This window comes from Pieris napi, chromosome 6 (genome assembly GCF_905475465.1).
Source record: "Pieris napi chromosome 6, ilPieNapi1.2, whole genome shotgun sequence".
Lineage (NCBI taxonomy): Eukaryota > Metazoa > Arthropoda > Insecta > Lepidoptera > Pieridae > Pieris > Pieris napi.
The window spans coordinates 12225230-12247066 of NC_062239.1; the positions used below are offsets into that span (position 1 = coordinate 12225230).

The 21837-nt window shown below is 33.4% G+C and overlaps 2 protein-coding genes across 6 annotated transcripts in view; both read left to right on the plus strand.

The window, feature by feature from the left end:
* Positions 1–5457: 5457 nt before the first annotated feature.
* LOC125050408 (zinc finger protein 836-like) lies at positions 5458–9093 on the plus strand. Of its 2 annotated transcripts, XM_047650253.1 has the most exons (3): positions 5458–5551; positions 5666–5818; positions 6250–9093. In XM_047650253.1, the coding sequence occupies exons 2-3, from the start codon at positions 5693–5695 to the stop codon at positions 8173–8175; spliced, it is 2052 nt and encodes a 683-aa protein (XP_047506209.1). In that variant the 5' UTR covers positions 5458–5551; positions 5666–5692; the 3' UTR covers positions 8176–9093. The 2 variants fall into 2 exon arrangements, with proteins under 2 accessions (XP_047506209.1, XP_047506208.1); XM_047650252.1 differs by lacking the exon at positions 5458–5551 and having other exon boundaries at positions 5576–5818.
* An 8420-nt stretch (positions 9094–17513) lies between these two features.
* LOC125050054 (nucleolar protein 4) overlaps positions 17514–21837 on the plus strand; it is a 106495-nt gene continuing 102171 nt past the window's right edge. For all 4 annotated transcript variants that reach the window (XM_047649618.1, XM_047649619.1, XM_047649620.1 and 1 more), the window contains exon 1: positions 17514–18500. In XM_047649618.1, coding sequence (XP_047505574.1) covers positions 17982–18500 — 519 coding nt within the window. In that variant the 5' untranslated portion in view covers positions 17514–17981. The remainder of the gene's footprint in view (positions 18501–21837) is intronic.

The following is a 21837-nucleotide window of genomic DNA, read 5'->3' on the forward strand; positions in this document are numbered from 1 at the left end:
ACGATGTTTTCCTCCATCGTTCGAGCAAATGTTGAAAGCGCACATAGAAAGAAAGTCCATTGGTGCACAGCTGGGGATCGAGCCTACGACCTCAGGTATGATAGTCGCACGCTCAAGCCACTAGGCCAACACTGCCCTGATAGAGGTTATTTAGCTCTTATAATATATATACAAGATAAATGTTTTAACTTAATCTACATCTAAAATGTCATAAACCCTAAACATTTAAGTGTAACAAACAAATCCAATTTTTAATATTAGAAAGCCCAGGCTCTTCAGTTCGCTGATTTCTCATTTCCCGTTATTAGGTATTTTCAATTTAAGAATATTAAAAGGATTTTACATTTTCATTTTGCTTGTTCACGTTATAATACTTCTAAATATCCGTGTTTTAAAAATAATGGTGGTGTTTTTTATAAAACATATTGTATGTAACACCGCTCTTCATACAACGTTACATGACTGTTACGTTACGTTATCTTATTATCTATAAATAGAAGAATATGTATGTGTCAAAATTTATTTATTTATTAACACTTCGTTGCAAGTATACAGAAACAATTAACAATTAAATAAAGAAGACAACTGGCGGCCTTATCGCTTAAAAGCGTTCTTTCCAGGCAAGCACTGTGAGAAGAAGAAAAAATTAACAAATTAAATTTTATAATGTCATCGCAAGAAGTGCCAAATTATTTAAGACGTATACTTAGTTATTTAGACATAGCTAATGAGACAAATCAAAGTAATTAAAACATGTAAACAGTGAAAAGGACAAGTGAAAGCATACATGGTTTATCATCTTAATGAGGTTTAAGTTTTCATTTAGTTTTAGTTATTATAATAATTATAATATATTGTTGTTGCTTGATTAATTTTTTCTTTTGCCTGCTTGCTCATGTTCTAATATAATTGATGTGTATGTGTGTAAAATTTGTACCATTTTATGCATACACGTTGTTTTAGAACTTATAAATAAAAAAATTAAATAGCAAGTATAAAGGAATAGTCACAAGTACCACCAGCTGAACGTGAGCTATCGCACCAATCAATAGCCGAACCATTACCAAATTGTAATTTGCATACAAATGAGCTAGGATTACTTACAACGGTTGAAAGCCTTGTAGAATTAACAATTGTATAACGTTTATTATCTATGTATATAGTCTATAGTCGTTTATCTCTTGAATATAATATTAGTTTTGAATTACGAACGACAAAACGAATCTGTAATAGATCCTTTATAGTTTATACCATTGACGCTACAGCTTTTTAGATTTAATTCCTGAAAATTTAAATCCTTAGAATTATGGTTCTACTTTGTAATCGTTTTTTTAATAGGCAAGTAGGTGATCAGCCTTCTGTGCCTGGCACGCGACACCGACTTGACGGCTTCCTCTTGATGATTTCTGTAAGGCCCACGACCTATGACCTTATGAATGAGAGTCGCACGCCGTTGCTAGGCCAACACGGCTTGGTTCAAGTAGAAAGTAATTATTTTATTTAAGTAAACTCGCGATCTAAGAAACATTTTATTATGTGGAGTATCGGAATGTTTCAAGGCCAGATCCAGAATCTGTAAAGATTAGTTTTTTATGACTCATTGAACTTTTCTCTTCACTCGTTTATCAAACATTGGACAATTTAAATAAGGTGAGCTACAAAGACGTACTTAAATAAAATAGTATATAAAAAAATTGTGACATTTATTAAAACTAAATATAGACAACGAAAACCACTAAATCTATTATAGTTAAATTATGGATGAGAGTCGCACGCTAACGCTTGGTTCCTTTATACTCGGAAATATATAGCAAAATTAAAAAAGTCACTATAGCATTATTAATAATATTATGACATTTAATTATAATGTTTACAGAAATACTCCTTAATACTAATTCTATAGCTATACTGGTCAAACATCCATCACGAACTTTCAGCCATGGAGTTTCTACTATTATTTTGCAAGGAGGTGCGCTATTTATATTGCCTACTATGTTCTGTGAAATTAATCATATTCGAAATTTGCCGCCAATGATTGACTTACATTGATTTATTACAATTATTTACAATCTTAACTAATAGATAAAGTAATAAAAAACTGATAACCTATATAAATTATGACACTGGTAATTTATTTGTAATACTATCAGGAATAGGATAATTGATTATAAAAAAGGCGCTGCTTGTTAACGCTCCGTGCTTGTGTTAGTCTGTGACGGAACGTTCAACGCTGTGAGTCTATTCTCATGCTCCTTACATAGAGTTTTATTGTTCTGTTTTTCTTAAGAATTAATTGTTAATAACAAATTCAAACTGTAAGGATGTTTAGAGCAGTGAATGAATTTTTTTAGCTTCCAATAAAATCTAAACTTACTTGCAGTTATATAATCTTTATTACTAAGGCTTACGCAACTGTTAATGAACTCAGTATGAAGAAGAAAAAAGCCACTAAAGTGAGCGAAGAACCTTGTTAAATTGAAAGTATATTAAACGATCGTCGATAGCCGATATTCAGATGATGGATGCTCTTTGGGGATTATTCAATCAGGCGCTAGAAACTTACTCTTCATTGCCACTACTATTGGTAGCCGCTAGGCGACTACAAATAAAACGAAAAACTAAATTTATTATTAAAAACGTAAACGTAAAACAGTTATACTTCTTTGGCGTGACAAGATAAAAATCTTTTCAAAATTTTTATCTTTCGCCTTATTTTACGTTTGAAGAAAAAAGAACACTAACAATAGAAAAAACTAAAACGTTGACTATAGCTTACTTCAGGGTGTCGGTTTTTTGTGACGGTGTGCGTGCGCATTTTAAAAATTTACTCTCATCATTTTTCCCTAACGCGCCAAAAGAAGTATAACTTTAATAAATCGGTGCTGTATACGTGTACAACACCGTAACATATTACATGGGTCTTGACGGCAACATGCGGTCCGTCCATGGCCAGCTTAAAAGTTAACTAATTTTCAACTATTTTTAAGTAGAATTCGAGAAATCATAGTAACGTAAGCCTCTTATAAAAACGTCTGTCCGCCGTCGGACATTCGGGAGTGATTTATCGTCATTCACTCAATATTTAAATGATCTTCCACAAATCTTCTACATACATAATCAGTAGGCACCACGTGCCTGTATATTTAGTAAACTCTATACATTTTCAAGGAAAAAAAAACTAAAACATAAAAAAAATTTATGTTCCTGTCTGTAACAGATAATGTTACAATCTAGTCGATAAAAACTGGTCAAAATTTATTTGGTAAAAGATACATATTAAAATTCTTCTAATTTTCATTGAGATACTGTCAGTTCTCAAATCAAGGGCGTAGAACGGACGAGAAGAACTGGCAATAAACTCTCTGCCACTCTTTTTAATCGCTAAGTTTTTTGTTTTAACCAATGTTTGTAAACATTGCGCTGCATTGATCTGCAACCATTACGCTGCATTGAGCTGCAACCATTACACCATGTTTCACATGACATCTTAAGAAAAAAAAAACAAAGATTTGTCCCCTATCAGCAGTAGGCATGGTGAAATAGGAGCACGCGCTTGCATTCTCGTCTAAATAACTAACATCACCGCATACACGAATTCAAGTTCGACCAGTCACCAGAAGTAGCACTCTTTCACGACACGACACGTTCAGCACCCTCGCCATATTTTAGGAAGAGACGCATGGACGGGCGCCACAAGCAATGACATTTAAGCGAGCATGACAATAATAATTGAAATGTGAACTTGGCTACATAAGAAAATAAAAATAATACTTATTATACTGAAATAATTTGATATCACATGGATCACGGTTTGACCTCGACGTACAGACCTCATAATTATGGTCTATGGAAAGTGAACCTGTTTAGCTGGCTTTTGCACTACGCAATCCCATGTGGGAATGTTCAATGGCCAAAGAATGTGGCTAATTCGAACTAGTGATAATGAAAGACAGTGATATCAAATTGGTTTCGTCGTGTAGGTTATAATAGGTAGCATTATAATGCTAATAATGATTTAAGACATTATTTTACTAGAATAATGACGAAAACCAGAGAATATTAAACACATTTTAAATCTAATCTCTTGATTAATAAACTAGCTGACCTGGCTAACTTCGTTCCGCCCTACAACCTTATAATATCGTTGTTACTTTAGTTTAACTTATTTTAGGATTTCATTAATGTTAAGTATTACATTAATACAACTTTTTTGCAAATACAGAAATGTTTTATTGCTTGCCATTGCGAAAGAAGAATGGCAGTTTTACACATTAGGCATCTTCTCTCTAGCGTCAATATGGCGATACTGCATGTTAAGCACTTTCTGATATCCAACATCTTTTGATCAGGATCAAAGCATGGTTATGCATCTCCTCCAATTCGACGTAAAATGATGCGTAGTTTTGTCAACAGATGGCACCATATGGTTTTTGCATTCGTAAAATTAATTAATTTATTTATTGTTATTCGATAACTTATCCGATATTTTATTGCTTATTCTGCTATTCGGGACGGAAACAAATCCAACAAATCAAAAACCATGGCAATCGGTCCAGGCGTTCTCGAGTTATAAGTGTTGTAACAAACACGACTTTCTTTTATATATATAGATTATCACTAACCCTTTATCAGGAACTTTCAATTTCCGGACGAAGCCTTCAAATTATGAATCTTGACAACGTATTAAAATAACATTTTAACGAAAAGTCAATACGGTAGAAACAAATAGCTGACCATCTACTAATCATAAAAATAATGAATCAGACTAAGAAGGGTTCTGACTAGAATCAGGCCATTGTTTTTTTTATATAATAAACACTTATTTTGCATTTATATATTATGATATTTGAAAACGGTAATATATTAGACATGTAGAGATAAATTATATTTATATATTTTGTATTAGATTACTTAAATATTGAATAAAAGACTTATAAAGACATTTTTAGATTTTAGAAAAACCTAAAATTTAGTTTAATAACGTTTATACTATGCATAATATCTCGTTATATAAATATTAAAAAGTTGGCACCCATGGAATATTTTTTCTTACGATATTTTTGTTATTTATAATTTTCTTGCTTCTATTATCCGTGAGAAGCTGAGAAATTAGAATAAGAACTAAACGCTTTGAATAATGTGCATGCAAATTATACCATACCAGCTACAAAATCATTAAAACAGTCAACTAGAATAACCTGTAAATGTCAGTGCACCCAGAAACTCAGTCACAGTACAAGTTCAGTTCAATTGTCAAAATTTACAAATAGACCAAAGATAATGTTGTATAAAAATTAATTATTCACAATCTTTGTGAAGCGACAGTAAACATACATAATTAAATTTTCATTACTACTTCCGTGGTACACATCACACATCTTGAAAATTTATGCGTTATCTGTAGAAATAGACAATTTTGACAACTGACATTGAATAGTATTACAACTTCCGGTTTCATTTTGTACGGCTCATGGTGGGTGCGAACGCGTCGCTTCTGCCGCCATCTTGCTCTCTTGTCTATAAATTGGAATAGATCATCTTTATGGCAAAGGTCCGTAGATAATTTTTTACTCTTTGGATTTCTTGCATAGTTTGGTCTCTGATTCTATTGATATTATGACTGTCAAAACAATGGATCTTCAAGAAATTAACAAATATTTTACAGAATTACCCGATGAAAGTGTAATATTCGATGTCTTTTGAAATGGAAGCCTGGTTGAATGTGTGCCGATGTTGTCTTACACCAGACGCAGCAGTGTCAATTCTAGACAGCAATGAAAATATTAAAGCGAAGTTTCTTGAGGCCACTGCTATAGAGGTAATTAACAAACTTAACTGTATAAATCCTATATTTTATGCGTTTTATATCATTAATTACGCTTTTAAAGTAAATATTCATGTCATTAACCTGTGTTGATTCTTTGATATTTTTGGTTGATAACTTCCTGTGTCAAAAAGTTTGTCAATTTATTAAATTTAAGGTTAGGTATAAATAAGTGCTCATTTGACATTTCAAACGGCGCTAAAATTTCATATTTCTAAGGCTTACAAAATATAACAATTTAGGTATGTTTGAATGTTATTTTATAATTTTATCAAAGGAATATCAGTTAAGTAACAATGAAATGATTATCACAGCAGAATATAAGCAAATTTGACTTTATAAAAGTCATACATAGTATGTGCTTTGAAATTAAAGATAATTGACAAAGTCTACAAAAGATATAATTATACTGTATAAATTTTCAGGTGAGTCCTTATGACAAATTACCACAAAGGCTTTGCAATGATTGCATGGCTGTACTAAACACAGCCCATGATTTTCGCACCCAATGTCAAAAGATGGACAAGGAACTTAGAGCACAACTTATTTCTAATCACCCTCAGGTAAAGGTTGAATATGTGCCACCAAATGAAAAAGAGGTTAGTGAAGATGTTACAGAGGAATGTATGAAGAAATTGCAATCATTCATTAAATCAGAACCTATGGATGATGATGACTGCTATTATGTTTTAGTAATTGATGATAAGGATGATTCTAACAAAACAACATACAAGCCACAAACAATAAAAATGGAAGTTACGGACACTGACAATAATGATAAAGAATTAGAGGACAATATAGTACACCAAGAAACGATTCAAGATTTTGGAGATCAAATTGATTTAGAGAATACTATTAATTCTTTTCTTCTTTCTAATAATAAAGTACCAACTAGTGTTCCAGCTACTATATTAGAAAATGAAGAAGGGCACGAGACTGAAGTTGTATTGAACAATAATATTGAAAATTGTAATATTGTAGCAGACAATACCTATAGTAAATCCCCCAAAGTCACTATTGCGGATGGTATAAAAGAATTTAATCCAAAGAACTTGATCAAAATTGTTACTCCATATGGAGTTGAAAAAACAATCTTATTAGAAAATGAGGATGTCAACTATAATGCAGAAAATCAAGAGGAATCATATAATAATGATGAAGAAGTATCACAAGAAGAAATAATACTGTGTGAAGGCGATGATACTTCACAATTTCAAATACTAAAGGTAGACGGGTCTGAATTTGTAATTGAATATGCAGATGAGGGACAAATAACAACAGTCCTTCAACAGGAAGATGGCACCTTCCTCTGTGACTGTGGTGAACAATTTGATGATATACAGCAATTTCAAAAACATCAGTACAAACATAATCCAGCTGGTGAACATCTATGTAACTTGTGTGGCAAAGGTTTTGAATCAGCTGAAATATTGACAGGACATACATTACTTCATAGATCTAGTGGACCCTTAGTAGCATGTCCATTCTGCAGTCAACTCATAAGACGCAATGCTTTAACGCAACACATTAAGTACACACATAATTCAAAACCTCAATGCACTGTATGTAATAAAACATTTGCTAATCAAAATAATTTAAAACGTCATATGATGATACACAGTGGAATAAAGGAATTCGAATGTGATATTTGCTTTAAAAGATTTAACCAAAAGATAACTATGCAGACACATCGGCTAACCCACATAAATTCTACCACATGTTACCTATGTGACACTATATTTGAAGATCGGGCAGCGTTGGCCCATCATAAAGAGGCGAATGAATGTCCAAAATCTAAAGTAAAAAATGTAAGGGATGAGTTGATAAAAACCGTTCGTCAGACAGTAACTACAAACCTGGGTAAAGTACTAGGCTATGCTTGTTCATTATGCAAAAAAATGTTTTCTCTTGAATCAGCTTTAGACCAACACATTGAAAGCACACACATAGTTGATGAAATAGATATCAAAAAAGAAGATAAGCAAATGAAACGTTTTGAGTGCTCAATGTGTGGAAAACGTTGTGCAAGTCAAGCAATGCTCATAATGCATGAACGGGTACACACAAATGAGAGACCATTCCCTTGCCAGTTATGTACGTTGAGGTTCAAAACTAAAACTCATCTAAGGACCCATCAATTAACACACACACGAGAAAAGAAATTTGGCTGTTCTGTTTGTATGAAGTTCTTTGCCCTTAAAGGGAACTTGGTAGTACATTTGCGAACACATACCGGTGAAAGGCCCTATGTATGTTCATTGTGTAATGAAGCCTTTATAGACTCAAAGTATTTGAAAAAGCATAAGTTACGAAAGCACTCTATTGAAAATGCAGTATGGAATGAATATTAGAGGTATTGCTAAAAGATGTACATTCTCATATAACATATCAGGATATGCATTAACTTTTAGTTATTAGTCTAGATAACAATTCAAAATATTGTTAGTTGTTGGAATTTTATTAAATATTGAGAGTACCTAAGATTTACAAATTGATTTGTAATAAAATGTTATGGAAAAAAGGGCAATCAAGTGTTTTAATTGTGTTTACATATTTTGTTATGTAATTGATATTTTAACTTAAATACTTATTCTATAAGTTTCCTTGCCATATTCAAATTTTATTGCTCAAACTATTTTTTATATTGGTAAATGTCTGTCTTGCTTAAATTATGATGTATATTAATAGTGTTCAACACCAGATGCACCTGAATATACTATATTACTTCATGGTAGTATATCAAATAATATAGTAAATTATATAAACAAGAAACTTGAAGTTCTCCAATTAGATAACAATATGTGAACACAAATGACAAGTAGATGCATGGAAACACCCTACTGAATTGTTTTTTTTTATTGTCTTACATTAATTCTCAACATATAATAATTTTGTCTTGTATTTGAAGTATTTTGCTAATTCAAATTGTTGTAATTATATATTGAGAAGTCTATTAAAATTTCAATTAATAAAATTGATTTTTATGAAACTTCTTTAACAATATAATAAGTCCGTTTGAAAGAAAATTTTAGAATGTGTTTAATTTTTTTGTGATAATGAATTAAATAGGACATAAATACTGCCAAAAACCTAGTTTAAAGTAAAAAATGCAAATGTACAGTTTTCTCATACCGTTATCTCATTTTTATAACAAATGTACCTAGAAAGTAATTATTTAGTTATAACTAAGGTATTTTAGTTTTTATTGTTTGATAGCATTAGTAAGTACTTGTCTGTGTTCAACACAAATAGTAAAAGAATTAACATGATTTGTGTTATTTATTTCCTGTCATTTAATTATGGTAAGGAGGAAAGTTGCTACACTTTTAAAAAGTGTAAAATTTTATTAAATATTTGTAATAAATATTACATTTTTAATTAATTTTTTTAAACCTTATCCCAAACTGCTGGATGATCGCTTTAATGGTATTAAATAAATAATTCCCTAGGAACGGAGACCGCTCTGTCCCGTCGAACTATCGTCCAAAAGCCATAACTTCCTTGTTCTCAAAAATAATGGAAAGCAATCAATGGTCAGCTCCTAGAGTATCTAGAGGGCCACCAGATCATAAGCGATTATCAATACGGCTTTAGTCAAGGTCGCTCAGCTGCTAAATCCCACACAAATGAGCAGAGGCAATTGAGTCCAAGGCGCTAGGAGTTAGATTGCATATAGCGAAAGCCTTCGATCAGGTGGCATAAAGCGTTTCTCTCGAAGCTTCCATCCTATAGGCTCCCCGAGAAAATGTATAGATGGATCTCCAGCTTTCTGGCCGATCGTAGCATCATCGCTTCCTACACTATATAAAAAACGTTAGAATTAAACCTAGGCTCCATCTAGTAACTGCTGAAAGTATTCGTTTAGATTTTATTCTTTACGAGATGGCAGTCATAACAAAACAGAGCTACTAGAATAAACTCGCTAATCTATCGCCCGCGAGATGGCTTTATCTTGCGGAATAGTAAGTAAATAAATTGTAGTTCAAATCTAAAGTAAAATAAAAATAGTTTTATTATTTAAATCTTTTGATTTCATTGATTCCATTAAATAATAATTTGTATCATTACTAAGAAAACTACATTGGTTATAAATTGGTTAGTTTAGTAAGCCCGCAATTTTATCATTAAAATGATACTTAGTTATTTATAAAAAAACTACATGACTAATAAATGATTATTTTAATAATTTTACCATCTCAAAGATCCAAACATTTTTTTCTCCTTCCACTTATTAATTTATTACCCATCTAAGTGTTGTGATCAAAGTACGTAGCCACAAGCGTTGTATGTCTTTTATTCGGTGTGGCAACGCCTGAAACACTTTCTATGCAGCATGTACAAGTACCGGGGCGACAGGAGGTATAAGTAGGTGTTTATATGCGGTAGGTGAGGTTACAGAGTGCACGGGACGCCACGCCATGTCGATGTCGACCCGCCGCGCCTCGGTGAATCATTGTGTGGATACTGCAATTGAGTTTATTGATACTTGTGTTATTTTATATATTTCTGTCTATTATTTAACAGTCAGTACATCTCTATAATTATTTAGAAGAAGATAAAATACAAATCATATTAAAAAAGCATAATTTCAATTTATTTCTGCGCAGCGTTAGTCTATAATATATAGTCACTAATTTTTTTAATATTATTTAGGCTTTAGTCGCTCTTCATGGTGATCCTAGTCTTGTACTTAGGGGCCGTTTAAGTATGTATTACGTAAGTACTATAGGGGAGGGGGATTTAGACGGTGTTTACGTCAGTAGTAATTATTTCCTTTTCTACAAATTTGAAATGAAAACGAAATGTATTTTAGGCGATTCTTACAAATAATGAATACGTATACCCGCTTGGAACTGAGGGGAATTACCGCGCGTAATTGTTTTCCGTTAATGTCAGATTTGCTTACTTTTGTTGTTAAGGGGGAAGGGGGGATAAATAATTGTATTAAATCTGCTTACGTAATATTATCGCTCCTTAATTACGATAGTATTGGCTTGTTAAACTAAAAACTTTGAAAAATTATATATGAATAATTATATGCATTGCAACAATTTAGCAAGCAGTGCTGGTAGTAAATGTACGATGACAGTTACTTTAGTTATTTAAAAATATATTTTTTTTTTGTATAAATTAAAAGTATCACAACTGATCCGTTACGTTATAGTCGGCAGCTCGCAAGCGGTGAGTGGCGCTCGCTCGGCTGCTTTGTTCCCGGGCTGGCAGGCGGCAACCGGCGCGATTCTTAGGGCTGACACATTTTTGTTATGTTTAATTTACACGGTAATAATCATAGCTTTAGAAATTACGAAATTAAAATTATGTTAAACTTAATGAAAAAATAGATAGTTACTAGGTTCCAAACTATAAAATAGTGTTTAAGTCTATGCTTATTATAAAACTCGGGTATTAAAAGTACACATGTTTCAACAACCCGCATATATGTGACATAGTATTAATATAGTATAATTAGTTTCTTCGATACCCCGTTAACATTTTACTAGCGTCCAACTTTGAAAGTTTTCGTCGAACACAGCGCCCATTACCAGCCTTTGGCTTTGATTATATTATTACTTAAAAATTGGAATGGAAGCAGCTTTAAGAAAAACAACTATTAAAGGTAGCAAATGTTACAACAAAAATAAATAAACTAAAGAGGTAATAGGTGGGGCACATGGCAAGAGAAACAGAAAAGTACTAAACTGGTGCCCAAGGCATTAAAACGAAAAAGAGTGAGACAACGTAGAAAGTGGATTGACCAAACTAAATAAACCGCAGGTTATATAGCAGAGAGAGGTACAATACAGAGAGGAATGGCGGGATTTGGTGGATGCCAAAACAGGGCACACAGATACCTAAAAGAAGATTGAAATAGAAACGTGTTTAAATCTCTTAAAGTCTGTAAGTGATTTATTATATTATTATTACTTAAATAGAAATATTACGCAACAGAACAAATTAAGAATGAGACGTAGACACTAGACAATAACCAGCCATCTATAAATGATAGTAAGAGGATAGAAAATAATGATAAAATTAAATATTTATTGGCAACCCTGGGCAGGCGGGCCGATAGCAATATCGCTGAGTGCGACGGGCGGCAAGCGACCGAGTCTCGCCTAATTTACTTCGCAGCGCCCCGCACCGCTACGCGCCTGGTAACGATGCTCTTGTAACTTTGCTTTGTTAAAAAAAGATGTTAATCTAACCACAGTTTGACAGTCTGGACATCATCTGTGGCTAATTCTGATCATAAACAAGGATTTTCAACCCAAAAAACGTCTTTAACTGCGATTTCTAAGCATTTTTTTAAATGAACAAATTTTTTTTAGAACAAGGGAAGGAGGATTAGGCTCACCTGATATCAAGTGATAACGCCCATGGACTCTCTCAATACGTTGCCGGCTAAGAATTTGTACGCTCTTCGAAGGACCCTTAGTTGAATTGGGTCGGAAATATGCCCCGAAATCGAAACCTGTTACAAGTTTTTTAGTTGTTTGCAGTTACTAAATGATTACTAGTTTTGTATAATATTATGCTACTAGCATACTCGGCCAAGCGTTGCTGTGGCTAAGGTTTTTGTTATATTATATGGTAGTAAACTATTCCAGGGAAACGGTAGGAGAACACCAGTCATGGGGACCACTATGCTTTTTTGGTGGTTATGCCATTAAATTGTATTATGTGAAACGTTGGTACATTCAACACAGCGCCATCTGTTAGAATTGTGAATGACAAATAATAAACAAATAATTTGCAATAAAATAATTTTGCGGATATAAATTAAGATGTAAGCTATCCTATCTTTTAAGTTAGATCAAACTGCACACGGTGTGCAAATTTAAGTGAAATCGGTTAAGTAGTTTAGGAGTCCATAGCGGACAAACAACGTGACACGTAATTTATTTATATTAAGATATATTTATATATTACGTACCTAAGATTTCTTAAGCGTCTTTGAATATATATGTAACAACTTAAAAACACAGGCAGGACTTTGAGTACGAATCTAGTAAATATTAAGGAATCAACAATACCTCTATCAAGCGTACTCAAGCGAGTCGGTATCACAAAGTGTTCGCCAATTTGCGATATGTGCATTCAATAAGTTTGTATGCAACTGCGGTAGACTTCTGACTATGCATTTTTATTTTTAACCCTCTGTGAAAAACCGTAGTAAAATTTTCCTAACATATATCCTTGTAGTTTAAGATGAAAATAATCTGTTAATGTGATTAACATTAAAAATCAAATTATTCTAGATATATTACGCTGTTTCATTCGAAGTTATTCAGATGTCTAAGATTAATTAGCGGTCCTTGAAGAAAAGAACGTACCAATTCTTACAAGGCCAGAATCGCAGAGCCCTGTGGCATTGTGAGTGTCCATGGGCGGTATCACTTAACATCAGATGAGCCTCCTGTCCGTTTGCCCCTGTTCTATAAAAAAGGCATTAATAATTTATAGTTAATAAGGGATGATTTTGAGTGCGTACGTACTTTATTGTATTTATTTTATTTAGACAACTTACAGTAACCATGTATATATATATTTGTATCAGTATGTATATAACAAACAATGAAACAACGTGAAATTCGGTAATGATGTCTCATTTTAAAAATTATTTAAAATGTTTGGGAATAATAATAGTAATTTTTACATGTAAAAATGTAAGTAAGTACCAGAATATCAGAAACAAGAGAGTATGTGAGAAAGCTGAGTACTGCGCACAAAAAGTTGCCTAGTGGCGAAATGAAATATATCTGCAGCAAGCTTTGCGGATAAGCCGGCCGGCGGGGGCCGGGCCACTAGGTGTCGCTGGCGATAGTGATGGGCACGTTATCGACAATAATAAATAGGCACATTTAACCAACAGCTTCGATAAAAATTACAAAACCAAATGCATAATAATTAACAAAGAATTACGACGAACGGCCTACCACAGTAATAGTATAAGATCCCGCTATACAACGACCTTCACCGAGATGCTTATTTAATGAAACTTATTTTATATTTAATTTAATATGTCAATAAATTTAATCCATATGGGTTGCCTAGCAAATTTCAGTCCAGAGTATGTTTAATTAATATTTAAAAAAAAAATTTTTTTTTATAATTTGCATGTACCTAGTAAACTTTTTGAACTTTTTTCAATCAATATTCTTAATCAGGGTAGAATTATATATGTATCACTATAACCTTCTTTTATACTACGTATATATACTTTAGTGTCACATAAAAAATATACACATAAATAATTAATTGATTAAAAACAACCTAACGTTTGCATATTCTATGGGCTTCATACTTTCGATTGGTATTGAATTTATCAAATAATCATACCGGTGAAATGTTTAAAAAAATATTTTTTTTTTAAATTAATTAAACATACTCTGGACTGAAATTTGCTAGGCAACCCATATGGATTATATTTATTGACATATTAAATTATATATAAAATAAGTTTCATTAAATAAGCATCTCGGTGAAGGTCGTTGTATAGCGGGATCTTAGACCATAAAGTATAATACTTACAAATATCGGTGTGGCTGTACGTAACCTGTTCTCAGACCTCGAAGAATGCTCGCTGGACAGATATTTTGCGATGATGAAGAGGTAAACGCCGAAACTGATGCCAATGAGGCTAAAGACAAATCGTACTATGAAAATGGTATCGACATTTTTTATGACCAATATAATAGTTGTACCAAACTCGAAGATTAGCCTATGAACTTTTCAACCCACCCATTATGTGTATATGTGTGTGGTTGCAGTTCCTTACAAACATTGTGTAAAAAAAAAAAACTTCGCGATTAAAAAGAGTGCCGGAGAGTTTATTGCCAGTTCTTCTCTTCCGTTCTACGCCCTTGATTAGAGTACTGGCCGTAAATGTAAAATTAGAAGCATTTAATATGTATGATAATATGTATGTCGTTCATAAGTGTACGATGTGTTACCTACATGAATAAATGATTTTGACTTTGATTTTGTGCGTTTGTAAGAGAATGTGTGACTATTGCACATAAAAACATAACTTTCTTAGTCGTGTTAACCGTGGTTTAGCGTGCATTTTCACTGACGTCCTGCACCAATGTCTATATTTTCTAAGTGGAAACACCACACTGATATGTATCTACTAAAAATTCTCAAAGATGCTTTAACTTGTCCGCTCCGTTACCCATTGTAAGGGAGATTTTTGCGTTAGATTCTGATCTATATTCATTTTGATGCATAATATGCATAAGAAAGTCATTCCTATGGAGGTTTTATTAAATTTTCTAAAGTTATTATCGACAGTTGAATCATTTTGAGTCTACAGAATCTATTTCCATTGAAATTCTGTCGATAATTTTATTAAAATATCGACACTAAAGCACAACCCTAGAAGCTGGAAAGTGTGGTCGGAGCTTGAACGAAGCGTCGACGGGACGCATTAGTGAGCTCGGTTTGATTGTATCATATCGCTATATACACATATATATAAAATATGCTATGTATTTTTGTACGTAACGTAATGTTCACACCAGGGTGGCTACTATAAACTTTGTTCACAGCAATTCTTGGCAGGGCCATATTTTAACATTCTACCATAACGTTATTCCTTATAATAAAGCATATTATAAAGAGGTCGTAGGTTCAATACCCGACTGTGCACTAATGGACTTTCTATGTGCGCATTTAACATTCGCTCAAACCGTGAAGGAAAAATTTCGTATCTTGCCTTAGAACCAAAATAGATACAGAAATTTGAGGCCCAGACCTAAATACGTTGTAGCCACTGATTTATTTTATTTATTTATAACGTTATTCTGACCTTCTTCTATCGTTTATTAGCAATATCGTAAAGAATACAGAATAATTATAAAAAAATTGCCGCCGATTTCGGGAATTTTAGTATTAATATTAAATACACGACTAGAATATAAGTTACGGTACTCGCAATTTGAAAACCGCAACGTTTCTACTGCAACTTTCTAAGATGAAATAAACACATCTGCTTCACATATACCATCCTAGTACATTATTCATCTCAACTATGAACAACTCGAAGAGATGTTTTTCTAGTTTATCCCCAGCATCCTCGATTTATCGCTGGTTACGTCTCTCTGAATTATTATCTCCTAGTACGTGGAAGTCATTTTGTCGTATGTGCATTTAGGCCAATGCGGGGCTGGGCTGGGGCGCTTCTTAAAAGGCAAGCAATTTTCTAAAAAAAATATTTTTACCTAAGATATGAACGGTATAAAATAATAAATAATTCCTGATAATATGTTATTTTTGATTAGTGATTAATTTCGATTAACAAGCTAGCTAGACATCAGGAAGCTGCATATCTCTGCTCGCAGGCAAATAAATAGAAACATACAAACAAAATTGTGTGTTCCAGTTTACAAAACGCAAAACTTAGGTAGTGTAAATCTCGAAAACAACTTTATTTTTCTGCTACATTCCAGATCTACTAAATAAACTAACATTATTATGAATTCATATTCTTATTTATAACTCTGATTTAAAACAAATATTTAAACTTTAAAAACGTAAAGTAAATTTTCGATGAAAATCGGCTGATGATACGACGAACATTGTCAAAGCGCCCGCGCATGTCGCAGTTTATGTAGATCGCTTATACACTCATGATCGCCTGGTAGAATGCGCATAAATCGCGCAAGCGCGTTGCCCGCGCACACGTAGCCTGAGCGCGCGCGCACATAATAAATATAAACTTTTAAAATGTAATATGTTCCCTGATATTTATTTTGAATCTTATTCTGAAAGTAATAAAGTGCAATTTATTTGTTTTAATATTTTCTGATTGTGCCTCCTACTTTATAACTTCGAGTTTCACCAAGGTGATGTTGGAAAGATTAATTAATCAAAAGATTATGTATTTTATTTCTAAGGGTCCATATCACGATAATTCCTAACCTAATTTTAATAACAGTCAGTTATAAGTTTCGGCTGGTTTCAGAACAAAGAAAGAAGAAAGAGATCCACATCGGTGTTTCTTTTTCCTTAAAACTTGATTCTCTAATTTAGTTGAAATTATACATTTAATACCAATAAGAAAACACTACAAAATTAGGTTCGTCGTATTTTTTTAAGGATTTTAATTTATTTTAAAATAGTACTCATATAGAATTTATAATAAATAATATATAATTTAAATCATGTATAATAATTACTGATTAAAAATCATATACCATATTGGTATCGGCATATTTTTATTACAACAATGCAACTACATATTTTAAAGGATTTTTAAATTATTTCATTTATTTTTCATGCAGCCATAGAATTTATTTTTCTATGTAATATTGTACTTAGTGATTCGTAAAATTATTAAATATATATAAATGTGAAACAATACAAAAATACATTGTAACATGTAATGCAATGTGCAAACAAATATTTATTAATATTAACTACATAGAAAAAACACTACGATATAATATATGGTTCGCAACAGTGGACATTGCTTGATAATTCCTGTCCATACTAAGTTCTTGACTAATTTATAAGCATCGTTATCGCTCACATAATATTACCGGGCGCGAGAACCGGCCGATTGTTTTGCGGGCAATTAACACCGCTCCGCACGTGCCGCGGGCCCATCCCAAAGAGGCAGAGACATCAGACGCCAGCTACAATACATAGAGGATAAAATACCCAGTATTCAGTTTACCGCGTGCGCGCTACGCCAGCGGTCGTGTTGGAGGGGGTGGATCGCTCGCTCGTTCGAATTTCGAATTTGACGATCGTCGATTATTTATTCTTGATACTTTAATTTTTTTTTAATCTTTAAGATCCAAAAACTTTTTTACTGCGGGACAGTTATGATGAGAAATTAAAAAGTGTAGGATAAAGTGTGAATTGTAACGTAACAGTATTTACAGGTTGTCTGTCAACGCTTAAACGAACTCCATCATCGCGAAGTTTCCAACCGTCCCCGGTAGATTGATAAGAACTTTCCAGTCAAAAGTTCGCGTTCACAAAGTTGTCCTAAACTTTGCACGTCCCCAACTTTACCGAAACAATTCTAAGAAAGCCGCAGGGATTCGAGTCTAATTAAATTCTTGTAAACAAAAAGTAAAAACCATCGTTTTGCTGTGCAGTCAAGTGCAATGTTTATACTGTGAAGCAGTGTAGTGACATTATCAAAATGGCTGCGGCCATGATAAAGGACCGTGGACTGCGTAAAAAATTAACCCAAGAAGCTATACCAGAAAAAACACCCAAAAAGCCATCTAAACGCAAATCGACACCCAGTAGCTCGAAAAACGACAAGAAAAACGAGCAAAACAACAATAAAAGACCCAAGATCCAGACGGGCGACCCGAAACTTGATTTGTTTTCGACTTACCAGCCGTGGGTCATTCAAACTTATGGTGACTTGGCCAAAACAAAAACAATCACTTTAAAAAAATACGCCAGGATTCTTAGAACTCTCCGCGGAGAGGAGTGCAACAGTTCTGACAGTTCCAAGTTCCGGTTTTGGGTTAAAGCGAAGGGGTTTCATGTTGGGAAGCCTCCCGGATATGATGCGAAGCCGGCCGACAGCATTGTATGCAGATACAGCGTCGCTGATGCTGAAGGATGTACTAGGGGCACAGAAGGCCAGGAAGTATACAGTGGCTCTCAAAATGATCCGCCACTTTACATCCCGACTCCACCTTTAAAGGTGAGTGCTTATATGTTAATTAATATAACTATGAGCTGCCTACTACAAAAAATATATTACGCTAATATGTTTAAGGATAGTAAATAATATTTAATATGAAACTTTAACAACAACTGGCATACATTACCTACGGAATACATAATATTTTCTTAGGTAGGCTAAAATAAAAAATACTTACTTACAACCTATGAACAAGTAACATTTATTTGGTAGTGACGTCATTTAATAATTGATAAATCTTACAAAAACCATTCGGTATTTACGAAAAACTTAACCCGATTTTTGCTTAGTCGGCAAATTGTTGGCAATGATTTTTTTCTTGACCTTACCCTTTCTCAGATCTAGATCGAACTACCAAGAATACATAACCATCTAAGATAATCTCCAATGGCGTTCTTGTCATTTGACAAGTAAGTTTATAGAATAATGGTATTTATTTCGATATGGTTTAGGTTTATAATCCCGTACATTAAAATCTGCAAAACGTGATCAAAGATGAACAGGTGAAATGCTTGCGGTGTCATTAGCACTTGTTTGTGATGCAAGACGTATGTTATTTTCAAATACTACACAGATAATATGATATTTCCATAAAAAACTAAGTATCAAATTATATAGTATATAGTAAAAAAAAAATTATCAATACAGCATTCGAAATTCGAATTTATATAACTGGGGTACCACAGCCCACTGATTTTACTTAATTATAAAGTATAACGGGCTGGTTAGACCTTAGAGGTCCTATGTTCGAAACCAAGGACAAAAACCCGTCTGCCAATTGCGGGGTAGCTACAGTATTACATACAGCGTGTTACTCTCATCAGTGAGGTCCGAGGTTCGATCCCCGGCTGTGCATCAATGGACTTTCTTTCTATGTGCGCATTTAACGTTCGCTCGAACGGTGAAGGAAAACATCGTGAGGAAACCAGCCTTAGACACAAAAAGTCGACGGCTAGTGTCACAGGAGGCTGATCACCTACTTGCCTATTACGTTGGCAAATGATCATGAAACAGATTCAGAAATCTGAGGCCCAGACTGAAAAAGGTTGTAGTGCTATTTATTTATTTAATTTATGTATTAATAGTAATGAAAAAGATTTCGACTTTAAAATTGTCGTGAAGGTTTTATTTCCTTTGTGAATGTATTCGATTTAATTTTTCCGATTTTACGAGTTCACGATAAGAAAACAACTAGCTCGATAAGGTCTTTTAAAACATTCATTTCGCATACATTTTCCTATTTAAATGACATTGATTAAAAATCTTTGAATTTGATTTTATACCTAGTCTTTGGTAATTTAGAGTCGATACTTCGCGCTTAGGAGCTCCCTTCCCCGTCTAAAACATAATATGTGATATCGGGAAGTCCAATATTAGAGGCTATTTAATATTAAAAATTACTGATTTGATTCGGACAAGATCCTTTTACAAACAATTATTTAAAAGAACTTGTGTCCGTTTCCCGGACGAAAGCAAAGCAGACTCTTCTGTCCTTTCTAGCCCCCACTCTTGACCTGCAAACAGTTTTATTTCACCTTCCCATCTTTTGTCTGTCCTGTCCACTGTTTTGGTACTGTCCTTTTTTCCTTTTTCCAATTTCTAGGTACCGACAAGCTGCAACTACTCGCAAGGTGCCTCCCTTATCTTGTGGAATACTCTTCGTATACTCTATCCTTGACGTTTTCCTAATGTATTGATTAGCCTATCTCTTTTGTTTTTATTTAGAACTCTTTGACAAATCTCAATTTTGATTTGGTCATTTGTGAGGGAAATTTATTAGCGTATTCACATACGTATGCACGCAACAAAAATGCTAGACTAGATTTAGTTATCCATCCATTATCTAAATATATAAAACAAAGTCGTGTTAGTTACACCACATAACTCAAGATCGGCTGGACCGATGTTAGTTATCTCTTTTTTTAATTCTTCTCCGCTCCGAATAGCAGAATAAGTAATATAATATCGGATCAGTTATAGAATAACAATAAATAAATTAAATAATTTTACGAATTGAAAACAGCATGTGGTGCCATCTGTTGACAAAACTACGCATCATTTTACATTGAATTGAGTTCAAGAAATTCCGATCTTGAGGTGAACGAGAAGATGCATAATCAGGCTTTGATCTAGATCGAAGATATGTTACCTCATCAAAAAATGTTGTAAATCAAAAAGTGCTTTAACATGCAGTATCGCAATGTTACAAGAGAGATGAGGCCTAATGTGTAAACCTGCCATTCTTCTTTCGCAATGGCAAGTAATAAAAAAAATCTGTATTTGTAAAAAAATTTGTATTAATAATTATTAGACTGTAAGGTGGAACGAAGTTCGCCGGGTCAGCTAGTAGAATATATAAAACGAACCCTACCTGGTGGTTAAGTTTACGACTTCACACCCAGGTCGTGCCAGGAGTCAGGACCTATGAATGTTTCTTTCTAATGCGTGTCAAAGAAAGAGAAAGAAAGAGAAATTTTCTTTCTGAGACAAGAAAAGATTTTCTTAGTTAAAATTTATTTATTAATGAAAAGGAGCTTCTTAATATAAAAAATTATGTATATGTACATATAAGAATTTTAGAAAGGCTAATGTGTGGCATGGAACAAAATAACCATACTATGACGGTTTTACGAATACGTACGACCATAGATTTATGTTTGTTCATATACCGTAAAATCCATAGGCCTCTAAATGGGGCATGCCCCTTTAGACATTTGATCCACGGGGCAGACTGATATTAATGTGTAATAGGGTGACATAAATCTACGGCTATTGAATTCTCATAGCATTTGAAAAATGTGGGAACAATCAGCAAGCGTCCAAGCGGTGACCGCAGCGACCACGATAAGCGATCGATTTGACGTTTGAAGTGACCGCCCCTTACGTTCTACTCTCCTAGTACATTGTGAGCGTATCGATAGTTTAATTCGATTGGACCGATTTGTGATCGGATTTTAATCGAATTTGATTCGGTTAGAGAAAGGCGCTCAAAATCCTTGCTAAGTGGAATATTAAGTATTTTATTCTAGACATAGTTAGAAAATAAGCTATTACGTCGCGTCGCGTTACGTATGCTGTTACGAATCGTCGGAAAAAATTTAAATTATGTAAAATAATTGTAAATTTATTAATACATAAACTTAAATCGGGTAAAAAAGTGTTTTCTTTAAATAAGCTATTGTTAATATTAAACATTACTCTACTTGTCTACTTCGACTAGACTTCTAGACATAGACAACAATTCTGATCATAAAAGAAAAAATACATTTATTTGTAATCGTTTGTATATTCTGTGGCAATACATAGGTTTGCCACATACACATATCGATAAAACGAT